A 25,293-nucleotide genomic window follows, 5' to 3' on the forward strand; every position below is an offset into this window, starting at 1 on the left:
ACTCATCAGTCAAACACTTGACTGCGGAGCACCGATAGCCAGGTGGTTATGTCATGCACCCCATGTACAGAGGCTATATTCCTTGTCCCAAACCAAGCTCGGCCCTTTGCTGCAGGTCATCCCCTACTCTCTCCTCCCAGTAAGTTAAAAAACAACAACAGCTGATTGGCATACAGGTTACGCATCGTCAGGGCAGCTGATGTAGAGATAGGAGCAGGCATTAGTCAGGAGGTCCACTGGGAAACAGGAACAAAGGGGAAACCAGGGCACTGGGCAGTCAAGTAGGGAGCCATATCGACCACATTTTCTTCTTTGGTCTCCATGACACCCTGCGAAAATGGCCAGGGAGTTTCAAAGTCTCAGGTGATTACTGGATGTAAGGGGAAATCATCAAACCTTCCACAGAAGTCATTATTAGTGCAGATGATTATGTTTCAGAACAGAACAATGTTAGTAAATGAATTATTTTAAACCAGACAACAGCCTTGCTAGCCTAGGCTTTAAAGTAAACACCCTCAGTGGAAGCGTGAGAGCTGCAACCCGTGCCCAATACGGTCCATTTGGGTGTTTCCTATAAGCGTGCTGTCGTTTGGTGAAATAAACAGGATAGAGTGATAACTTTATGGAGCTCCCATTGTGCTGTTTGATGCAAACCGTAATTGATAGGTGCTGACACGATGTGAATTGTGTGAGATGTAATGGAATGAAACTTTTCACAGTGAAGCTGCAGGTCATCTGTCTTGGATCCCCTCTTTCTTTCTCTCTTTGACAGCCATCAGCTTCTCTTTCTTTCACTTTTTTTTTCCAGTCTTTTGTTAGGGAAATGAGGAGAGGTTGACCCCATTCTCATTTTGCAGCCAACCGCCGGCCGATGGAAGGCAGAAAGAAATGACGAGATAAACGAATGAAGAAACCTGATGGAGAGCGTCAATTAAAATATTTTATTTTATTTTCAGCAATGCCTCTCTTAGGTATAAAAATGTGATGCACCTTTTGAGGTTGAACATACGTTTGTTTGTTAGCAGTGCAGTAAAAATGCAACGCTAAAATCTGAATGTCAAGAAAGTACTCCACAAACCAATAGGCATCATCATAGTGACTAAATCCACTTAAATGGTAAATTGATTGTATTGTAATCATGGTTTTCTAGTCTTATGAACACTCAAAGCACTTTTACACTGCTTGTCAGTGTGTCACATTCACCCATTCATACACGCATATAGCAGAGGATGCTACGTCAATTGACTGCCAGTTTTAAGTAAATGGTAAATGGACTTGAGCTTGTATAGCGCTTTCCTAGTCTTCTGACTACTCAAAGCGCTTTTACACCACAGGTCACACCTACACATTCAGACCCATTCACACACTGATGGTAGAGGTTGCTATGTAAAGTGTCCATCAGTATTAATCAATCACAATCATACACATTTATAACTGGGGTTAAGTGTCTTGCACAGGGACACATTGGACATGTAACCGGTAGATGCGGATAGAACCCCCGCCCTTCCGGTTGAATAACGACCGACTCTACCACTGAGCCACTGCACATTTGTATGCTAGCTATGCCATTGGGAGCTATATGGGATTGAGTGTTTTGCCTGTAGAACAAAGGAGCTGGGATTGAAACGCCAACCTTTCGATGGAGAGACAACCAACACTACCATTGAGCCATAGCCACCCCATACTTCTAAAATATAGTCTTAAACCAAGTGATGTGTTGTCAGTTTTACTGAAATTTGGAGGATCAACAATTTAGAATGTTGCTAATCGTAATGTTTTTGTCTGATGTCACTGGAAATCAAGTCTATATCACCTACACTTCAAACCCTCGACTGTCGTCTGACCCAATAAAGCCTCAGGTGCTAAAGCCTGTTGTGCTTTCTGTGGAGCCTGTGGTTAATTAGTTAGTTGGTAAAGGATTTGTAAACCAAGACTACTTTTTCATTGTATTCATCATTAGTCATAGTCCAACAATATTGTCAGGTGTGAGAGTTGGTTTGAAGTTGAGAGATGATGTCAATGACTAGATTTTTAGAGACACTTATGTCCAGATCCTGTTTATAGAGATTAGTCAAACCTTAATTATTGTCCAATGAAAGCCAATTAGTTCTTCTCTACCGTGTTCTTTACAGTGTTGGACAGTAACAGCCCTGTAATAGCATTGTAAGCAGTTTAACCTCATTTCAGTACTATTTTGGGAGCATCACCGTTTTCTGAGTCAAATATCTTTTCGGTAGCTTGGCTGTTATATTGGTCAAGGACCTGTGACCTAACATACCACATTTTCCCGCAACAATGTTGAAGCGCAGTGGAGCATTCTATCTCATTCCAAAATCAAGACGCCAGCTGATACGTGGACAAGCAGACCATATTTTTGTATGATAAAACAATAAAATAATAAATGATATAATTGAAATGAAGCTCTAGCATAAGTTCAGTCAGGAAGACTATATAACTGCCTTCACGATCGGGTCTTTCTCATTCATCTTTTTTTGCACGCTTACTCACGTTTCCGCTGTCATTCTTGAGCTGTCATTTTCTGGGGCTGTCATTGGTTAATCAGCTGTCTCATCAGCGGTACTCATCTAACCAATGGCATGGTGTTCTGCCCTTATTTTCAACCTATCATCGTTCCGCTCCCCTTTTAAATAGGATTCTTTCTCTCCCTTAGTTCCTTCATGCTGATGTTTCGTGTGCCCCTCCACCTCCCCAACACCGCCATCTCGCAGAATCATCATCCATCATTTCTCATCTCATTCGGTCTCATCAAGTCATCAGCTTCACCACCACCAGTGTCTGGACTCCATGGGGGATCTATTCTGCCGTCGCTCAGAATTGTCATTCTCCTACACATCGCCCACCCCATAGAGTCCAAGCGCCAAAAAAATATTTCTGTCAAGAAACATTTCCATATTTCACTGTAATAAATAATTTTCTTTATTCAATTGTCTCTCCTGATTCAAATGTCTTTATTATCGAACCCCCCAAGATAACTGGAGAGGACAAATACTTTACACTCTGAAATTAGAAACAGATTAACATTACAGACACAATATAAGCCATCACTTGTTCTGCTTCCTGTCTTAATTGATGGTAAATGTTGAATCCCCCAACCCCTCCTAATAGACATCATTTGAAGGTCATGAAAGAGAGTCCATGCTAGTAAGCAGATCACATCCAGTTCAAGAATTTTACAATACCAAACACAATTCACCAGAATCCACTTTCTGAAATTCTATACACATTTGTGGACAGGCCTTTTTGAATATGCTGTTGAAACAAATTCACAGAAGACAGTTCAGTTCAAGTTTTAGACACTTCTTCCCTTTACAATTCAGTCACCATCTTTGTCTTTGATACAAATACAACATTATATAAATAAGGAACTGACAGAAGAGGTAATATGTTCTCCCTCCTAATGTCCAAATGGATACCGAGCTGTATAATTTTTTAGCATTAGATGGTCCACGTTCCTGAGCTTCCTGAGTACAGCTCAGTCTGTAGCTTTCATTTCTGGGCCAGCAAAAGAGGGTTCTCAACAGACAGATCTTTAACAGTAACTGATGCGAAAAGAGAGCTCCACAAGATCAGGTGTAGTTGAACCATTACTGGTTAACAATAATAAGATCCTCCCATTGGTAGAGTGGAGTAGACACGCTCCTTGTTTCCTGCTTGTGTCCAGAATTTGGTTTAAATGTTTCCTCGCATTCATCAATGAGACTCAATTCTTCATTATTATTTGCTGCTGCGCAGTCTGTTTCAGTTAATCACAGGTCCTTTTTTTTTTTACATTCAGGTTGTAAAGTAGGTAGTAGATTGGTCATGCATTGATGTCCAATACAGTTCTCTTGCAACGTTTACTGCTGCTGATCACTACAGTCGTGGCCAGTACTGGGACATGTCAGCTTCACTTCCTGGAACCTGGACTGGAACTGAGACACCAGGAGAAATCAGACCTGAGGAGAGGAGAACAAAGTGGTCGTTTAAGTATGAGATAGCAGACTTAAAGATGTGTTGTAGCTTAACGCAAAGTCTATTTTAAGAGCATCACAGTTTTCTTTTGTTTCCTCCTTTGATGAAATAACTTGCTCTTGACAAGTAAGAGAGTAATCTGGGTTACCATAGTTGGTGATACAACAGTTTGTTGTTTGTTTGTTTTTGCCTGGTTAAATTGACAAACTAATATTTTATAATCAGTGTGTGACTTTTCAAGCTTTATAGCAGTTTGGTAAGTTAGTTATTGCATGTAAGTCATTCTTAAAAGCTGAAGATTTAGTCTCACAACCATTGATATGGAACATTTGGATAGGTTTGGTTAATAGGAGACATTGAAGGCAGGGTTGGTAATCCTGGAAAGAAAACAAATATCTCCTCAGGGCTCCATCTGAACCTGCCCTTCCTCACGAGGCTCCTTCAAACGCCACGCGCCCCCACACATATGAACGAGCACCGCCAGACAACTGCTCCGTAAAACAGCGGAGAGTGGACACCAGCACATTGCTTTCATATTTATAAAATACATTTAGCGATATGTAAATAACTTACATTAACTTTCTGAATGTAGAAAAACAGAAAGACGGCGACTCTGGCGTCACTTTTCAGACCGTTAAACTCCCTCAGTTGTGCTCGTCGCTAAAGGGCTTCTTTAAACTCTTTCTTGTTGCAACCTTCTTTGCTTCTTCTTTCTTATTTTGGCCCTGCTTGCTGTCTGCTAACTTCTACATAGTCTGTTTGGTTCTTTACACTTGTTGTCTGACTAGAAGAGACAGTTCTTAGCACGAGGTCTGTGATGTAACATTGGTTGAACAAATAATTACTTAATTATAATCAAGGACACTCAGCTGGTCTTCCATTTTACAATACTAATACTATTAGTACTGTTAGTACTATTTTGACCAACAGTGTACAACTAGCTCCCCACTCCATATATCTAACCATAAAAGAAGAAAAATAAGTAGGAGCTATATGCCATACAATTAATATAAAATATACAGAGTGCAGCAAGTATTTAAACAATAGTGCAGTATAAGCAAGCTTTGTCATTTATTTGTAAAGAATGGTTATGATAGCAAACATTTTTGGTACAAACGTGTTCATACAGTACAGAATTTTATGTGAAATGAGAAATAAAGAAGAAACATGGAAATTGAGGAGAGGGTTCATAGATTTAGGTTAGACCTTTACTTTCAAGGAAGCATAAAAAGAGGCCCCAGATTTTGTAGAAGTCACTGAGCTTATGTTTAAGACTAAACATTATTTTTTCCAGTGCAAGACTGGATGACAGTTCTTTGAGCCAGATGCTGATGTGGGGGCATGACATGTTTTTTCCAAAAGAGAGCAATGACACATTTCATCTTCAGTTTTCTTACTACTTTGACATTTCTCCTAAATTGTCTTAATGTTTGATGAGTTTTCATGTGTATTATTCCAATACCACTTCAAAGGAACACCATTTCAACACTAATATTGAAACCCATATGGTGCAATGATGAAATAGTCACATCATTGACGAGCATTGTGTTTGGGTGGTAAAGTTTTGATACAGAATCAAGAAATCACCACAGAAATTGATCTTCCAGCACAAGCAGAGGAGATTGGAGGGCCTGTAGAGTATCAACTTGTAACCATTTAGTTACTTCTTACCTGTTGACGACGTTGCAGAGGAGCCCATCGACTGGCTGTTAAGGTGTGGCTGCATGTGTGGAGGAGTATACGTCTCATAACTTCTTCCGTTTATGGTGGGACTGGTGGGTAGCATGCAGGAATATGAGGTCTGACTGGATGCCTGACAACATAAAATCATAAAAGCCATCAAAACTCCAAGAATTATTAATATTATTAAAATATTAATAACCACTTAACTCTGTTAACATTATCCTCATTTAACCATGAGAAGCTTTCACTTGAAAAATGGCCCTTGGCACAGGGAAGGCTATTCAACAAGCTATGAAAAATATTCTTACTTGCATAGGCAGACTGGCAGCCATACTGAAACTGGGCATGGCTGGAAGGCCGTAGCTGTTGGAAAGGACTGGATCTGATCTTCCCAACATGGATCCTGATGAGAAGGACACTAAAGACAAAGGGAGCGAGAAAAGATAAGAACAGTTTCCTAGAAAATAAACATTCAATAAACACTAAACAAATATCTTAATGACACCAGCAGATACAGGGGAAAATTTCAATGTCAATGTAATTAATCATCATTACTTTATAGAGATAGTACCTTTTTTAAAGTAAGGTTCTATGAGTGCAAAAACAAAGTGGTTTGCTGACGGCAAAGTAATGCCCTAAAAATATAACATAAACTTACATATTTTTTGTTTGTTTTTCTGAAAATTAGCTAAACTAGTTCATTAGGCCCCATCTGCATAGCCGTATAGCCTAGCTTCTGGCCTGCACTGGTTTTTCACTGAAGGGGCCAAGCCATTTAGCATCTCTGTTGTAATTATTAGTACTATTGACAAGTATACAACTCCACTCATCTCTCCAAGTAAAGGTAAATTCAGTTAAAAAGTCCTCAGAATTCTAGTTCCTAATTAATTTCTTAATGTCTTATTGGGATTCATATTGGGAAAGATTGTAGCCTGTAGCTCTAGAAGCAAATCTATATTAAATAACATCTGTGTTATGTTCCCTTTAGGCTAAGTCTTAATGCCCAGAAACACAGTCAGCCAACATCAGGTTCAAGAGTTGATGCAATCTTTGAAGTTGAATCTGGAAAAAAGTCAACCTTGTCTCTAATTTTGCTGAAAATAAGTATTAGACTGAACAGAGAGAAAGTAGAATGAGTAACCTGAGTTTTTATGATTGTGTTTATGTGAAATAGGTTCTCAATTTGCGTGTCATTTGATGTATTTGTGTAATCATAATTTAATGCTTCTCAGGCTTTTTTGCAAAAAGGAAAACACTTGTGTGTTATCCTACTGATGTATCTTATCATCCTAAGTGTGTTTGTAGGCAATATATCTGTTTTGGTTCTTTAAATGCTGTTATGTATGTTTGAATGGATGCTTTAGTGAATACTTCAGGGTCTCATTAGTGGCTGACACAAGGTACCCTTTATGACTGCCCTTATCTGGTTTAATCTGGTTTAATAGGTCATAAATGGGTTATAAACATATTTTAGTACATTATATGTAATAGGTAATAGAATGACACCAAATGACAACAGCTTTTTTGATTTCTCAGATTTTTCAAATACACTGCCTTTTCAATGCAACTAACCCATCCTGACAATCTAAAGTGTTGTCTAAAAGGCCTGATGTCACGCAATGAAAATACAGTTTTGGCGAAAAATGTATCAAAATATATAAAACCAGTCATGTGTTCGTAATACATGCAGGTACTTGTAGTATATTCCCTGTCATTACCTGGTGTGGTAGGTTGGGGTAGAGGTTGGTAAATACTGGAGTTAAAGCTGCTGCTGATGGGAATATGGTTAGAGGAGTTGGACACCTGCCGACGCTGATTTCTCAGCTTCTCCTCTCTCCTCCACTTTGCTCGTCTGTTGGAAAACCAAACCTGCACATACAAGAGGGTTTACAGTTACTCCTTAAAACCAACCAAATCTTCCACTAACTGACTTATACACCAAAAATGTATATATATTATAGAGCCTACCTGTATTCTCGCCTCTGGGAGGTCTATTTTGTTGGCAAGGCGCTCTCGGGCAAAAACATCTGGGTAGTGAGTCCTTTCAAATTCTGAAAGAAGAATACACAGTGTCATAATATGATGAAATTATTCAATCAGATATTTGGTGGAATTAGTAAAAGTTATCGTGAAGCAATGATTACCAACATCAGCTGTGACTTCTTTTGCAGTAATTCCTTTTGTCTGGTATACAGTATATATAAGGTTTTAGTTGTGCAGACTGCACTTCTATGACCAAATGCTTAGAGCTGAGCACATGTCCATTAACCCAGTAATTATCTGCCATTCATTTTTGATTCATTTTTAACGTTGAGGTTAGTTTGAAATATGATTATCGAAACATTTAACGTCCGGTAAATTTGGTTTTGATTAACGTAATTTTTGTTACATGAATTAATTTTGCCAACCCAAGGCCTCTGACCGCGTTTGTTTCTAACTCCCAGAAGAGACAGATTGCTCTGTTGTTAATCCTTTCTTCATCTGACACATCTGTATCATGGCTAATGCTATGAAGGGGAGAAAAAGAAAGTCCTGTTTCTACCCAGGCCACAGTAGCCAAAGAGCAGTGAATGGAAGGTGCTAGCCAGATCAATGAGGTGGCAATCGTATGGTCAGAGTACATTAATTATTACAGAGATTACAGTTGACAATTGGGAACAATGGTGGGTCTGTACGGATGTTGGGTGTTTGCATTTAAAAAAAAAAAAACTGGTTTTGAATTGTGGTCCTGGTTTCCATTTTAAGTGTTAAAGACCTAAGGAGGCCTAAAAATCTGCTCTTTGACTTCATCTTTACACCAAGTCCTTTCTTGCTTCTCAGGTTGCTAGTTGGACTTAAATCAACAGGTAACATGTGGAAAAAGTCCAGAAGTCCCTTATCTCTAACTATTGGCTATGCTGGAAGCCCTAAAACACTGGCCTTCGCTTTCAGAGGCTATCTTCATTAGACGACAGCAGATTGGTTCTGGGATTGGAAGTCAGTGTTGACCTTTGGCCTTCTGTCATGTATTGGACATAGATAGTTATGTAAGTGTTGGTAAATTTGCTGACATTAATATGGATTTTCACACAAAACATTATCTTTTTTTTTCTAAACCATACAACAGTAGTTTTGCCCAAACTTAACCAATGTGACCAACTGGAAAAAGTGCTCCATGCTATTATGCAGATACACATTAACCAAAAAAACATTTACACAGGGACGACACTTAAGACAGCTCCTAACTATTTATAACCCACACGTATAAATGCATGGATATTAGTCTCTTAAGTTATCAAGGAAAAACAGGAGTTACCTTTCTCCAGTGCTTCTATCTGCTCCTGAGTGAAAGACGTTCTGTTTCTCTGCAGTTTCCTCTTCAGCTGAAGTCTCATCTGAGTCTCCTCTGAGTCTTCACCATTAGAACTCACTGAGATGGTGTTCTCCTCCCCTCCGTCTGCCTGTGGACACTCTGGGGCCAAAAAGAAGGAGGAGGGTAAATAATAACTAGAGATTAATTCAGTTTAGTAACTTGATCAGAACAGGATAGAATTTGATAAATAGATTGTCAGATAACAGAGGTTAATCAATCGTTACATCATCCGTGTTTGAATATTTGGTCGAATACGTTAAATTCCAGTGCTATAAAACAATTTCAGGGAGTTTTATCAATCAGTCAATCAATCAATCAATCATTATTTGTATAGCACCAATTCCTAACAGGGACTTAACACTTCTTAAGTCCATTAATTAGAGTGCCATGGGATCAGCTCCAGCGCTTCAACAGAATGAGTATTATGACATTGTTGGACCTATGTATGTAGAAGTGTGTTAGAAGCCCAGTAGGCCTTGTCTCGGCAGCAGAAGCCAGGCTCTCGAGTTGACAGAGCTCCCCAAACCTTCAGCGAGGTGATCTGGCACTACTACCATCCGACGTCCCTGACGCCTAGCCACCACCGTCTGACTGTGTCGTCCCCACAACCACCGCCGTCCTCATTCATGCACGGCCTGCTCCGACCTCCACCTCAGCGGCAAGAAAGTGTGGATACAGGAACGGGAGGAATACAGAGGAGAAATCCTTCCTGCATCTTATCCCATATGCTCTTTTGTAAAGTGTCGCGAGATAACACTTGTAAGGGTAACGGTTTACTGTACTGGAAGAAGGCTTTTTTTTGGAGTGATTTTGATTTTGCCCTTTTTTATTTAGCTTTAATACTCGGCATGCAGAACATTACAACTGTAATGTAGATGATATAGAAGTGTATGTCTCTGTTCAGCTGGACAACCAAAGTCCAGTTTGGATGATTTTCAGCCACCTCAGTTATGTTAACATTTGATATCAATATGAGAATGATGGATACAAATGAGTGAGGTTTGTTTCATTCAGGTACTCATACCATTGTTTACTCACTCATATGCATTGTGTTTTTTCACGTAGCCTTTGGTTTCTCTTCCATTTTTGGGTCAAATGATCCTTTTATCAGATTAACAGTCTTTTTACTAATTTGTATGTAACACATTAAAATGCTACAAATGTTTTGACCAATTTTATAGATGTGGCATTGTAAATATTACAAGTTAGATATTTGAATATTCTATTACATGCTAAGTAAGACATTGCCTCCACAGGTTTATTAGCAATTACAACTATAATAATAAGCCTCTGTCTGTATTACTTCACTAAAATCCCTCCTTTGATCAGAGCAGACAATACAATATGTAAAACTGCCATCCATGAAAGTAAGCCATGCGTGTAAGTAAGAGATGAGTGATGGCACAGGGCACTTCATAGCGCAGATCTCTGAGCAGACGGGAGCTTGACTCCAGCTCCCCGTGGAACTCATGTTATTTGCGGTGCTAGCCTAATTATTCATTATCCCCAGCAGACAGAGACTGCAAAACAGAATGAAGCCATTGCTCAGTGTCACAATCAGTCAGGCAGAAAGAGACACAAATGAGTGGAGACACACCCTCTGCCTCCTCCATGCAGACACACACAGACACACACACCTACACACACACACACACACACACACACACATGCTGCAGACCGTGCATGACTTTGTTTCACTGTTGTAGTCCCAGGGTGCTGGAGGAGGAGCAGCAGCATATGAGTCTAGTCCATACAACAAATGGGGCCCTCAGCCACACAGTGAAAGATGAGGACAGGAGGCTGATCATGTCAACTCCAAACAATATGTCCTCTGTTCCATATAATGGGAATCCATAGTAAATTTTAAAAGTGGACAACTAACTGTGGCTACTACATGATGCAGATCAGCAAAGAGGGTACACATATTTGTTGTGAATCTGACGTGAGATCAAGTCAACAAAAAAAAATCAGATTTCTTACTATGAATTGGCGCTATACAAATAAAGATTGATTGATTGACTAGTAAATGTGAGTTTAGTTTCACTGTTGTAGTGGTGATAGAACTAGTAAAGCGGCAGAAGTACAAAATACCATACCATTAGCAGTGATTGTAGTCCCAGTGTACCAGCCTGAACGTCCTCCCCAGGTGCTTTGTCCATTGAGCATCTTGAGTTTGTCAAACATCCCTTCAGTGCCCACTGTGCCCATTTGCTGCTTGTCACTGGCCAGGTTCCTGAGCACACGATTAATGGAAGAAACCTGGCGATAAACACAACAACATGATTAATTCTCTGGAAACGTAAGCCTTTGGTTGAAAGCATCAAAGAAAGCTGGTATTGTCTAAACCCAATCAAAGCATTAATGACCCAAAGTCAACCTTCATCCAGCTTCATTGTGTCTATTTCTAGAACCACTTATGAGATTTAATGAGATCTGTTACTTCCACATCACTGGGTTGCTTTTAAAAACACTACCCAGTGACACAAACCAACAAACCAATAGAGGCCGGGGTAAGCCTTCATCATTCATATTCTGTGAGGTAAAAATTACATTCAGTCAGTGGAGTTAATGGCTTTGACTGGAAAGCAAATGGGTGGTTTTGGTAAAAAAAAAAAAAAAGTTCAAACATGTTCTATTTCTCTCATTATTATTATTTTTTAAAAAGTTGAAGTAATGATCTGAGCCTCTCAATGTCAAAGCAGGCACTACTTTAAGTGAATGCAATCCACCAGAGGAGTCTTGGAACTTCATATTTGTTATTCATTTCAGCCAAAGCAGAAAAGTCCCATGATTACCCAATATAAAGCCCTGTTTCCACCAAGCTGAGTACAGTTTGGTACAGTAAACCAAATAGTCAAATAGTTTGTTTCTGTGCTAAAGATTGACTTTACCAAAATGAGAACGAGTTCACCATAACACAACATCACCAACAATCAAACTTGTCAAGGAATTGATAGATTACCAACTCCTGTGATCTGTCACTGACTTCTGGTTGCCTTAAAAGCAGTCAGGTTAATTTGAGCACAGTTCGGTACTGTTTATATTTTTAGTATACAGCAGTTCAGCATAATCTGGTATTTTCCAATTACTTGAAAACTCGATAGTACCAATTGTAAATGTTGGTATGCTTTTTAGAGCTGCAGTTACCTGTTCTATTTACATCAGGCCACATCTGCTAGGCAAGCCGACCATCAAGGGTTTTGACTATCCTGTCCTACATAAACCTTACAGACATGAGTTGGCAAAAGAGCAAAGGGCCTTACACTGGGTATATTGTCGTTGGTGCAGACTCCTTCAGCCAGCAGTCGATCTCTGATCTCCCAGGCAAAAATGGAAGGACACTCTCTCTTGTAGTGAGCAATCTTTCCCACCACCTCTGGGGTGGCCACCCTGGGTTTACTCCCACCTATGGCTCGAGGACGGATTGAACCGGTCTCGTAGTATCTGCCCAGGATCTTGCTCACACAACCGTTAGACACCTAGATGTAAAACATGACACATATGAAACATTAATGGGGCTAGGGGGGAATATATTGGCTTTCAAATGGATTGTCTTTGGTGAATGATTGTAGCGATGGTCCAATGGTATTTCAAACTTTGGTTGCATAAAAGATTCTGTTGCTTCAGAGAAAGTTATGCTCCTGTCTGAGCTGAAGATTTAAAACTTTGAAATGAAAAAAATCAGATGGTAAGGATTAACCGTTTTAACTGTAAGATAAAATAAAATGTTGCTCCACATAGGTAATATAGTTCCCAGTTTTCGAAGGAGTGAATGGAATAAAAAAGACAAAAGCTCTGGTTCCTCGCATCAATCATCCCCCATCCCCACCCCCAGCATTATTTATTGGTAACTTACATTCAACACATAGCTATTAAAGGATATTTCTAATAAATAATTACTATCAAATGCTGTACAAAGGTCCTCTACCAACCCCCACCCCATTATGAACGCATATAATTTAAAAGCCACCATTCACCTGAGGTGTAATTTCACAGCATTGGAGAAACATCAAACCTCAAAGTATAAAATCTTTCAGTAATGTAGGCTTTGTGTAGACTTATAACCAGGTTTACATCAGAATAAGGTACCTTGACGACTTTACCTGTAGTATTCTGGATATATCACAGGGTCGAGCTCCACTATGTGCCAGCTCTACTATTTTCTGCCTGGTAGAGTCAGGTAAAGGTCTTCCATTCACAAACACACCTCCAAGCTGGTTAACTCCACTGTGACCTACACAAACACACATAGAAAGCATTAAGACATTTTTTTGCACATGGTTTTTTTGATCTGTATCAGCTGAACAATCACTTCAACATCGCTAATTTGGCGCAGATTTGAGCTGTAGTGGAAAAAAATATGTCTAAATACAATGCACTAAAAAGCCAAACTGATCAGGCACATGCAGGGAAAGAAGAACAAGGCCAGCAGGGAACACAGGTTTAAGCAGATTAGGAGAAATGCAGGTAAAGTGCAGTTTCGTATGGTGTGGACGCTTGTTTTATTTTTACAACACAAGTAAGACTTTTGGAATACGGATCTGGTTTCTTTCAACCTATACTCTCAAGCCAGTTCATAAGCCAGAAAAAGTGACTATAATATATTTCACATAGATGCTCAGGATGAACATATATTTATTTATTTATTTATATTAAGGAGGTCCCTCAAGATTATGGGGAAATATTGGACCCTAAATGTGTTCTTCGTTCTTGGAATAAAATATAAGGAAATGTTCATTATTGATATAACATGTGACAGTTAATATAATTCAGTTTTCACTTTTGGTCTAAAACAAGAATCTAAGTGGTTTTAAGACCTGTGTTTGCTTGCCTCATCAATGCCTCTGACCAATCGTAGCTCCTTTTCTGACTCTTTTAATAATGCCATCTGCCTTTTTTTTAAATATTATTGTTAGTGCATGCACAGTTCTAGTTCGAACACATTTTTAAATTCATGCTTGCTGACACAAATACTTAAATTTGTTAACAAATCTGTTATTCATAACTAATTAAAAAGCTGCCTTGACCCTTCTGTTGAAATGCTTTGCCAATGATGGAGTGCAAAAAAAAACTGTTCTTCAAGTGTCCACTAGAGGCTTGCTGCAATGCCCTGTTGGTCACATACAGAACCATTTAAATTATTAAGGGGCGTGGCTGATCTGACTGATTGGAGCTCCAGATCTTGACCTGTTACTAGGTCGACTTAAAGTTTGAGACAGCATTTCCAAAATGGCGACTGACATCGATTAGCTTCAAAGGTCAGCTTCATAAACCAATGGGTGACGTTACTATTACTATGTCCATGTTTTATACAATCTATGCGTCGACCACAGGTTTCTGCTGAAGACACTGAAGCATCATTATAAATAATGTTTTACTGGTTATATCAAACACGTAAAATTTGATACCATTTGCCTGTTTGTTGAATAAGACCTCCAACATTACTCTTGAATACATATATATTTTTAAACAATAATCCACAGTCAGACAGCCAAGAACACAAGTGATTTGTTTATCCCCAAACTTCAACTAAGATCAATTAAATATCTTGGATATAAAGAGGAGTAAATATCAACTTTTTTTATTTTATCACCCTTAAGTTTAGTAGCAGTAGGTTAGATGAGTGGATATAGTATCAAATCTTTCTGATATCTAAACCTTCACATTTCATTTCACAATCATAAGCACAAAACACTGATATGACAGTTTGCTGCTGGGCAGTAACACTGATATATGGGCAACAAAAAGCAAATTTAAGCATTTCAGCCAAACTCCAGCTTCTAGGGAAAGGTTTTTGTTTAAAGCTTTAACTGTTCTGTCTCTCCTGATCAACATGTTGCACGTCAGCCATGTTTCTCTAACCAGCAGCAGCAGACTGCAGTCTGTGCTGTGACACTGTCCAGGTTAAGTAGGGATTTACTGAATCAATCGTCTATTGTCACTTAATGGCTCTGTGGGGGAAAGCATATTGCAGATTTATAAACCTCTCAACAGGGCATTAATAAATCATTCAACCAGCCAACACAAACATGAACACACACACACCCGCGTGCGCACACACACACACACACACACACACCCACACCCACACCCACACCCACACCCATCAAAAAGTTGAACCATTTTACTGACATGACAAGTCATGTTCTTTATTTTTTCATAAATGAACTGATGCACTGTATTTGATCAATAATCTTGGTGCCCACATTTGGCTCAAGCACCAAAACTACTTGATAAGGAAACAGTCGAGTTCTTCAGGAATATCAAACGTCAACATGTACTTCTGGTTTCTTATGAACAAGCCGATGTGTTCAGAAGGTGCTCTCCAGCAGAAAGTCCTGAGTGTTCAAGGCTGCAGGGCTGGAACGTTTTTACCACCATCATCCAATGCTGTTGTGCTGATTGACTGTGAAAGATTTATAGTCAGAAATACAAAGATATACAACACTTAAAAAAGAGCATTAAGCTCAATTGTGGTTGGCTTTGCAAGACGGTGGAAAACTTCAGCCCCTTGCCTTTGTGTTCACATACAAATACAAAATCATATCTGTGTGAAGACATCAGGGTTTCTGTAGGATTATTCTCAGAGTTAAGGCAAAAATGAGATGAATTAGGGCATTTTAGGGTACGATTTTGATTGTTTAACCAAAAAGGTCACAACACTATGACACATGACGAATGAAAGCGTGCTGACTGACTGACTTCTGAGCGTTATGTTGAGTTTTTTTTATTATTGAAAATTGGTTTGAAGGGTATTATAAATAGTAGATAATTTTATTTTTTATTGATTAATTGTCAGATCATGTATATTGAGTCTTTTTTGTGTCTATTGCGTGTGTAATTTCATAAAAGTGTTCAAAATGGATGGGAAATGAAATTCATATAACAGTATGATAGGCAATATTGCAAACAATGCAACTTGAAGGTAACAAGGTTATCTATTCCCTGTTTGTCTTTAAAGCTGAAAGACACTTTAAATTATTGCTTGACAAAAGGATTTGTTTATTAACTTTAAGAAGAGAAGAGCCTGGCTGGGGATTTTTATTTAGATCCTCACAACAGATTCTGACCCACCTTCTCTTCCTTTATTGCAAGAGAACTACTCCAGTGGAAAAACAGACGGATGACATGCATATTCCACTACAGCTCACACTATTAGAGCTTTGAACTTCTCTTCTGGTTAATTAAATTATAGTCAGAGTCACGGCCCTGCAGAAACTGTGGACTTTAGGTGTGCTGGTGGATTACTTTACCCCCTAACTCTCCGTCACGCTGCCTCACATCATGTTTACTTGGTGTTTTGGGGTTGATGGTTGTGCCGTAGAAATGTTAATCACAGTGTCATTTCCCAAAGGAGCACACCCGGGCTTCCCTCCGCTGACACTCAATAATAGACAGACATATGGAGTCAATTTGGCTGTGGTCCCTCTGTGACACACACACACACACACACACACACACACACACACACACACACACACACACACACACACACACACACACACACACACACACACACACACACACACACACACACACACAGCATATGAGCCTCTGGGAAGAGCAGCTGAGCACTTTTAACGATGAACCAGGTTTAACCATGTACTGAAATTATTGATACATTATCCAAATGGAAGGACAAACATGTTAAACCTGTTTTTGTTGTAACACTCTGTGACTTAAAACATAATTTAAATGCAGAACATATACAATACAGCCCTTGTTTAAATATGATTATTTGAATCTATAATCTCTTGATTTAGGAAATGTAACAATCATTAGAAGATGGGCCTTGAGTGGAAACAAGCAGCAGTCGAGTGTCAAAGACAAAGGTTTTGTTTGCATTTGTTATTATCATGCATCACCGCTAGTGTTACTGCCAACAGTGACACATCTGACCAACAGAAGAAAGGACACCACCTCATCCTCTTTGATTTGGTAAACAACAAACTGTTGATCAAAGCTAACACTTATAGACATAAGGTATTCCTCTACTGAGTCTATGCTGATTTAATTTGTCCCTGTATCTGTTCAACAAGTGTAATCCAAAGTCCCTTTGGGCTGAAAGCATTGAGCAATGTGTGACATCCCATGTGATAGCTTGAGCACAGACTTCATTAGGAAAACAGAAAAAGAGCCTACACACAGAAGACTAGAGGAACACTGGAGACATCAACTGTTAGTCAACACCAAATCAAAACCTCAACCGTGTCTGCTGGAAAGACACAAGAGGTCATAAAATATTCAAAGGGCGGCTGGAGATGTGTAGCTTCAGAACATAACCTCTCTATGCATATGATGACACAATCACTCACCTGCTCACATGCACAGAGCTGGTGAGATGCTGAACAGAATGAAGCGAGCTGATTGAACCCACTTTCATTTCAATCAATTCCTAATGTAACCTGCTCTTCAATTCACTAATGATCTTAACAAAATGAATATTGGTTCACCTTTAGCCATTCCCCAACAACCTCCAGCTGCTCCATTTTCACAATTTGGAATTAGAATTGATTGGAGTGCAGGTGGTGTGATGATATATTTAACCTGATGCTGCAGAACAACAAACAGCAGCATCATTTACTAATATTCAGGGTGAGATGGGTGCGAGGGGTAGAAGCAGATATAGGAGGGGTCGATTTTTAGAGGGGGGTAGTAATGTTGTGGGGTTGATACTGAGCAGAAAAAGGAGAGGCAGGACAATGAAAAAAAAGCAAGAAGACACATAAGAGAGAAGAAATTCACACACCTTCACTGCAGAGAGCGTGGACCTCTTGTCCCGCAGTAAGAAAGAAGAAAGCAGGTGGGGTTCAATGTCAGTTCCACCCACTGAGCTTATGCAGCACCAATGTTACAAACTGACCAGCTTTTCATTTAGAGGATAACTGTCATTTTTCAGACCTGGATCTTGATTTAACATACTTTACAATTAAACGAATGATGGGTACAAAAAGTGTTGAAATTGCTCCAGTTGATTTCTCAAAGCTGCAGCACTAAAATACTGCCAAGGATGTAATCACTTGGGGCAAACGCAACTGACCAAGTTCTTGTTCCTGTTTCGACCAGGCTCAGATTTTTATTCTAAGTGTCTGACAACTTTACAGAAAGGATCCCTACAGAGATCAACCTTTTGTCAAAGGGTAAGACCCCCCCCCCCACCCCAAACCCCATTCAAAAAAATCAGACCCCAGTAGTTGCTTGTAATTTGTCCCTTTTGTTATTTGGACCCCAAGGAATTTAACCTATGTAGCACAGTAAGGATGTAACAATACCTCGCCAAATACAATTGAAAATCATTACCAATATGTACAATTCAAAACGATGGGCCCAAAAAAAATTCAAATACTTCAAAGAGAGCTTTCGGTTTATGGCTTCTCTTGTACGACGTCAGTAGTTGGCGATCAGAGGTGAACATACACAGAAGAAGCGCATGAAGATTTTGCGGGGAGTTGAAGGGAGGTGATCACATAATGGACAAGACAAGAACAGTGTGCAAGACACTGAAGGGCTACACAAATAGCACAACCAACATGACGCAGCATGTAAAACATCAGTTAAGTGTTTAGGCATATTGTCAAATGTATTTTACACGTGAAAACTTCTAAAAAAGTTATGTTAATTTTTAAAAGCAATGTATCACTTTCTTCCAGGCTCCTGGGGGGTGGCTCAGCTACAAGGAAAAAAGGGTGGGATCCACTGCTTTAATATTAAGGGATTTTTTTTTTACACTTCCAAAATGATTACACTACACACACTTTCAGATGAATTATAATGTAACGCGGTGAAGCAGGTTCCAGCTCTGGAAGTTGGTTGTTTATGTTGTTTAGGTTTACTAGTGTTTTCTATTTCAAAATTGACAGCCAATCAGGTAACTGATCATGTTTGAACGTGGCCCCCAGCAGCAGTTCTCAGTTGTGGGTCAGTAAATTGTGTTTTAAAAAAAATGTCTTATATTCATCTGGACACCAGCTTTTGGGGACACATACCAGTAAAGTACAACCATTTGTCATACTTATAGATAATGTAACATGCACATCATGAATGATCACATAATAACAGAGAGTTTAGAAATGTAACTCACTGTTTTGCATCATAGAGGCCACCCCGGTCTCCCAGCTTGTTTGGCTTCTGAAATCTGTGCAAACAAGGAAATAAACTTTTATTGTTGTGATTCTCAGAACATGCATTGACAATACACCACACTCCCTCCCTGACAGGAAGGGACGAGCAAGCCAGCTCTTTTTTTCATCCGTCCTGCAGAAGTTTCTTCATACGTTTGCAGAAAAACACCTTTTAATTGGACGGAGAAACACCTTTAGAGAGTGTCTCAACAGAATGGCTGAATACCAAACTGTCCTGAGGTTGCTTCATACGCTAATGTATGCTGATGTCCATAAAGTTATGAGCACAGATGAGTCCTGGTCGGGGATTCCAGCTCCCAGAGTACATTAGACATACGAGTCCATCCTTGATCTGCTCTTTTGTTATACATCTGGAAATATGTTACACATAATTAGGAATTGTGGTTTTTGCACGATGGGTTTGCACTAATCTTGGAAAACAGGCTTTAATGTTCATCCATTAATTTTGTGAACACCTGCAGAAGGATTTTCAGAAAGGAGCGCTCAACGACAGGCACTCAGTTTGAGGTACACTGCACCTTTAGATCGATCTCCTATTATCTTTTTATTCTGAGAGTTTTTTAATTTGGGCTCCTACAAAGAGAAAATAAATGGATTAATTTGTAACCTCAGTTGTACAAACTGGTTAAAAAGGTTATTAGTTATAATAAAATATCAATGAGAAGAATGAGCCTGATTTTAGATGTAGGATGTGAATGCCATTAATGCAAGCCACATTGTCACTGGCCACTTGATTGGTTTTTGGACCTTAACAGAAAATATGATTAAAGTTGAACTGTATATATATTTGGTACTCTTAAAAGGCTCCTCATATCACCTCCTTCACTGTTGATTAACTTAAATTTCCCTCTGATCATTCAAAATCAAGAGGACACTGTTAGGGACAGTTGATGCGCTCTATAAAAATAACATAAAAAAGAACATTAGCAGTAAGGAGTGGGGATTGGCTGATATGCTGGAGGGGAGTCAGCACACATCCAGAGGTTTCATGACGGATTATAAAATAAAGTTAGATCAGAAAGAGGGGCTTGTTTTCGCTCAAGAGCATCTGCAGGGCCAACAATGAGTCCCACTAATCCAAACAAAACTGTCTTTGAATGCTTCAGCAGCTTCAGGCACATTCTCTCACAGTTATCAATGAAGCCTCAGACGTAAGATACCAAATGACAACTTCTTTTGATACATTTTATTTTTATCTGTGAAAAAAATAAGAAGAATGAATAATCCTGTGCCCTTTTTACTGACTTTTTATGAAATGTCATTTCATCCTGCTTCCTTTAACAATTAAATAGTTGGATGCCGGTTCTATGCCGCCACCTGCTCATCCGGAAAACAAAACTGGCTCAGCGCTGCTCTTCTCCATTGATCGATCAATGCATTATTGAACTTAATATAAATCTTTTGAAACTTAAATAATTACTTGCAATTATCTGGAGCAAATCAAACAAATTCACATCAATGCAATTTTGTTTTAAGTCTCATCAAAACACAACAGGCCTTGATAAAATGAGGACTCATGGTTCTGTGTACTTAATCTGCATAAATGAATTGGTTGCTTCATGGAAACGAGACCCCAGGACGAAAATCTGCTCTAATCTTATTTTTGCACAAAAACACAAACATAAAAATAAATAAAAAGCACAAATTAAAACATAAACAATGATTTGACATAAGAAAAACGGATCAATGAAAAACTGGCATCGTAGAAAAAAACACCTGTGAGAGGAAAGAAACTCCTCTGGGCTCTATGGGGTGGATTAAGGTTAAAATGGGTGTGAGGTTCTCCATCATTTTCACCAAAAGTGCAATGTGCTGGAAGGAGAAGTTTAACTATCTGTTGGCTTTCATGCATGTTGAAAGCTCGTGACATTCATTATGCTACATCACAATTTTCAAAATCAAAGCCTTTTATGATTGGCAAAAAAAAAAAAGGAAAAAAAAGCTTACAAATAAAGGCTTCAAAGCAGCTCCTTCTCTGAAGCTCTTGTCATTAACAACCTGCATAATGAACATGAAGCAGCGCCACACAGAGAACACACACACACACGCACACACACACACACATAGGCCGTCTATGGGCACCTTGTCCCCGCTATAACTCAGCGCTTTCTGCGAGTGAAAGGAGACAAAGAGCCGGAGGAGCGGAGCCGCAGCTCGGCTCGGTAAATACCCAGCAGGCTTTGTGTGTCCGCGGGATTCTGATGTCGTTGCCTCGTTAGCTGCGGCTCGTTAAAAAACCCGCGACACAAAACCGCAGCGGGGAGCCCAATTTGACCAGTACAAGTGACATAAAGGAGTTCTGTTGAACACACTGATGACAATATAAAAGTTTCATTCAGGCCGTATTCAGCGCGCTGATATGAGCAGAAAAGAGCCGAGAGAGACATGAAGCTTGCTGCACGACACTGCTGCTGCTTTACCCTGAATAATAACAGCCTAATAATAAAAGTAATATTCATAATAATAAGCATCATCATCATTGTTGAATTTGTTTAGGTTTATCTTAACTGCATTTTTTTAGTGATCTGAGTTGAGGCTGCTAAAATGAATCAAATTGAAAGACTACAATATCTTACTATTAAGGATAAACGAGCTCAATGACTTACATAGTAAATGATAATAAAAATAAGACGATTCAACAGCATGTGACAATAAGCAACACGCAACTTAAATTCAAAGTCTCATCTTATCTAACAGTATTGAGAAGGTAATGCAGCGGCGCCTGGGCTACCTGAAGTTACAAGCTTCTCCTTCTGATAGAAATGTCGCTTACAGAGTTTTGGATATTTCAATGGAATAACGTTCTGTTGTGCAGCTGCCTTAATTAGATCGTCAATTAACAAGCTGATCATCTTGTTTACTGTTGTTTCACGTGTTCCTTCTCTGGGCTCAACATCTCTAGGCTACTTTCTCCCACTTTTTCCAGCATTGAAACAGACTTCATCAACTCTATCCGATCTGTAAAGCGCGCATCAAAAGTGGAAAAAAAGAGAGACAAAAAGAAAGAGCTTGAGACGTTAAGAAGAAGGATAACTCGGCTCTCAGTAGATTTCTGCTTATTCCCTCTCCTGTTAGCCTTTTTTCAAAGTTCAATGCATCAAGGCTTTAAATAGGCCCGTTTATGGACAAAGCACTGAACAATGTCTTATGCCATTTTCAAGGATATCATAAGTGACAGCCGACAATGACGGATCACAAAACTCATACACATATAATTTGATAGGCCTATGTTTTTTTATATTACTAGGCTATAATATGAAACTATAAAATCTAACAAGGAGGGACAAAAATCGAGATTTAATCTACCCCACTTTCCAAAAAAGTAAAGAATTAATTAAAAATGTAAGAAAAAAAACAATCCCTTTCTGCCTGTTACCAAAATAATAATAATAATACCTCAGCCCAGTGAAATCCTTTTTGGTATAAGGTGGAGCTTAAAGGTTGGATGTGGCTCAGGTGCGCGTGGCAGACTATACAGAAGCGTTTGTGCACGTGCAGTAAATCTCTTCATGATAACATATGGAAGCAGCAGCTCGCTCGTCTCCGATTTCATCCCCATGACACACACACACACACACACACACACACACACACACACACACACACACACACACACACACACACACACACACACACACATACACGCAAATCAAATGCTTTAAATTCACGTGTTGTATGAATTCATTTTGACCTGATTAATCATGCAGTTAATTGGCCTAAATTTCATTAAGACCTCAATTAACAGCTGCCTTAATTAGATCGTCAATTAACAACCTGATCATCTTGTTTACTGTTGATTTGATTTGAAAATTCTTGCAATATAAACAGCTTATTTAACATAAAGAAAACATCACGTTTATAAAAGAGTTGTGGTTTTAACACCGTTAAGGCCCTTACGACATTCAGTGATATTTACTTTAGGCCTCGAACAAGTCAAGCAATGGCCTCCTGAACATTTACTCTAAGCTTACAAATAAAAAAAAAACCTGTTGAGTGTTATTTTTTATAAACCCCTAATTATTTTTTCAATTTAAAAATGAATTAAAGAAACATTTAGTCAACATACATTTTCAGACAATATCAACGATATCCAAAGGTCTCATTAAAAGATTTCATTTTTAATGATCAGGATAAATAAAGAAGTTTCAGCAACATGTTCTTCAAACATTTTTTCATATAAACTCAAGTTAAACTAAACGTTGGGCTTGTACTAAAGTCGGAGATGGATTGTTTTAAATAAAGTCTCCTAATTTGCTGTAGGCCTAGGCTATAACCCAACAATGTTGTTGACAGAATGCCGAAAATATTGTCCGGACCTAATGGGCAAAATAAAGTCGATGCATTAATTAAGGTATATCATGAGAAGAAAATTCTACATGAACATAAAAAAGTGCAATAAAAGCAGCTCGCAATTTTAGAGTATATTTCTCTACCTCCTCTGTGCACCATGGTTTTCCTTTCCTCCTGCACGGTTGTTTTAATCCAGCAGAGAATATGCTCTGAGTTGATTGAGATTAATCCACATCCATCACTGTCGATGAGGAGCGGGCGGCATCACCTCGCGCGCTCGCGTCAAAGCCCCAACGAAAGGTGATTTGAGGTTGTTCTTGTTGGTGTTTGATTGGTTATGGGGTTTCTTTGCCCACAGTTTTGTCTTTCAGGCAAAAAATAATCCCGAGCAAATACCAAGCAAAGAAGAAGTGAAGTGTGGGAACAGAGCGACGTGCATGGGACATTTTCAACTAAAACAAGTTCATACGAAGTCTGTAGCCATATCTCCGAGGCTGGCTCATTACAATATCTGGACAATGAGTTTACAGATCAACATATCAATTTATATGTGGAATCTAGTCGGTTGGACAAAGCGTCTCAGCAGTTTTTTTGGGTCAAAATGTAGGCTATGTTTCTTTGATTTAATTATATATTTCCTGATGGGATTCAAAAATGTTGTTGACAAAAGCTTGATTTTACATTTTGACAGGAAAATGCTGAATTTAGAACATCGAAACGGCTACTCCCCATAATAAAACAGTTTTTACTGTCTTATTATAATCAATTCATTGAACATATCTCAAATAAAAAAAAGTCTTAGTCCCTGTCATTTCCTCTTGAACTGTTGATTCTTAAACATTCAGACTAAAGAGGGAAAGAGGATGATCACAAAACGTATTTCTCCCTCTTCAGAACTTTTTTGACACTCTGTCCCCAAATTCATTTGTTTCCTCTTTCATCCTGCTGTCCTCATCTTTTCAGCTGTTCATCTGTTGTCTTAACTTTTAGTTACTTTTTCTCTTTTTTCTTAATTAACTTTCTTTCTTATTTTCTTTCTTTCTCTCTTTCTTATTGCGCTACTCTCACTATCACTTACTCTCCTATCCTCATGTGTAAAACAAACTGTAAGGTTTTAACTCCATACTCTGATAGAGTGAAAGAGGAGAGATGGACGGAGGGAGGGAGGGTGCAACAGAGAAAGAGAGAGAGGAAGAGAGAGGGAGAGAGAGAGAGAGAGAGAGAGAGAGAGAGGAAAGAGCGAGCTTACCTTTCTGTGGCATGCTGTAGAGAAGTAAAGTTTTGGTTCGTTTAGTTTTCCAACAGCTCCTTTCTTCTATTCTTTCCTCCAATTAGTTTCTCCTTGACTGAGGAGACAAGTGCAGAGAGGGACAGAGCTGTTCCTCTGAGGAGGAGGAGGGAGGAGAGAGGGAGGGGAGGGGAGGGAGATGAGTGGGAGGGCTGAGAGACTGTCACAGAGAAAGAGGATGGGGAGAGAGAGAGAGAGAGAGAGAGAGAGAAAGGGGGAAAGGGTGGAGGGTTTGAGCCACAATGGTGAGAGCTGGAGCTTGTTTATGAGTGTGGGGGGGGGGGGGGGGGGTACTCCTGTGATCACTATCCTGCACTCCATCCCTCACACCACTTCGGTTCACTTCACTCTACTACTGACATGAAAGTGTCACATATACAGCGTTAGACTGACGCAGTACAAATAAATATTCAATAATCATTGAAACATGAACTTTATAGTCAAAGTCAACAGACTCACTCTGTTTGTCTAGTGCAGACTCACAGTTTGGGACAGAACATAGATATGGCCTTATTTGTTTCTACTGATTGGTCACTTCTTTTTCCTGTGCAATCATGGCTGCTTTT

At 39.2% G+C, this 25,293-nt stretch overlaps 2 protein-coding genes across 5 annotated transcripts in view; one reads left to right on the forward strand and one right to left on the reverse strand.

The window, feature by feature from the left end:
• The window catches only part of LOC132973115 (carbohydrate sulfotransferase 6-like), a 366,303-nt gene that overhangs the window by 114,142 nt on the left and 226,868 nt on the right, over positions 1-25,293 (forward strand). The window lies entirely within an intron of this gene.
• On the reverse strand, positions 2,920-24,814 carry pax6a (paired box 6a). Of its 4 annotated transcripts, none has more exons than XM_061036352.1 (12): positions 24,689-24,814; positions 19,089-19,142; positions 17,757-17,780; positions 13,111-13,241; positions 12,271-12,486; positions 11,104-11,266; positions 8,951-9,106; positions 7,624-7,706; positions 7,374-7,524; positions 5,964-6,073; positions 5,644-5,785; positions 2,920-3,956 (listed from the first exon to the last, which is right to left on the reverse strand). In XM_061036352.1, the coding sequence occupies exons 1-12, from the start codon at positions 24,699-24,701 to the stop codon at positions 3,874-3,876; spliced, it is 1,326 nt and encodes a 441-aa protein (XP_060892335.1). In that variant the 5' UTR covers positions 24,702-24,814; the 3' UTR covers positions 2,920-3,873. The 4 variants fall into 4 exon arrangements, with proteins under 4 accessions (XP_060892335.1, XP_060892334.1, XP_060892337.1 ...); XM_061036351.1 differs by lacking the exon at positions 24,689-24,814 and adding an exon at positions 23,583-24,650; XM_061036354.1 differs by lacking the exon at positions 17,757-17,780 and having other exon boundaries at positions 24,689-24,812.

Source organism: Labrus mixtus, chromosome 4 (assembly GCF_963584025.1).
Source record: "Labrus mixtus chromosome 4, fLabMix1.1, whole genome shotgun sequence".
NCBI lineage: Eukaryota > Metazoa > Chordata > Actinopteri > Labriformes > Labridae > Labrus > Labrus mixtus.

Bases quoted from the DNA above. Each gene is read 5' to 3' on its own strand.
- pax6a (XM_061036351.1), bottom strand. The intron at 13,242-17,756 runs GTGTGTGAATTT...GTGTTTGTGTAG, and splicing joins CCACGCTCTCTGCAGTGAAG to GTCACAGTGGAGTTAACCAG. The intron at 9,107-11,103 runs GTATGGTATTTT...TTTTGGCCCCAG, and splicing joins GACTACAATCACTGCTAATG to AGTGTCCACAGGCAGACGGA.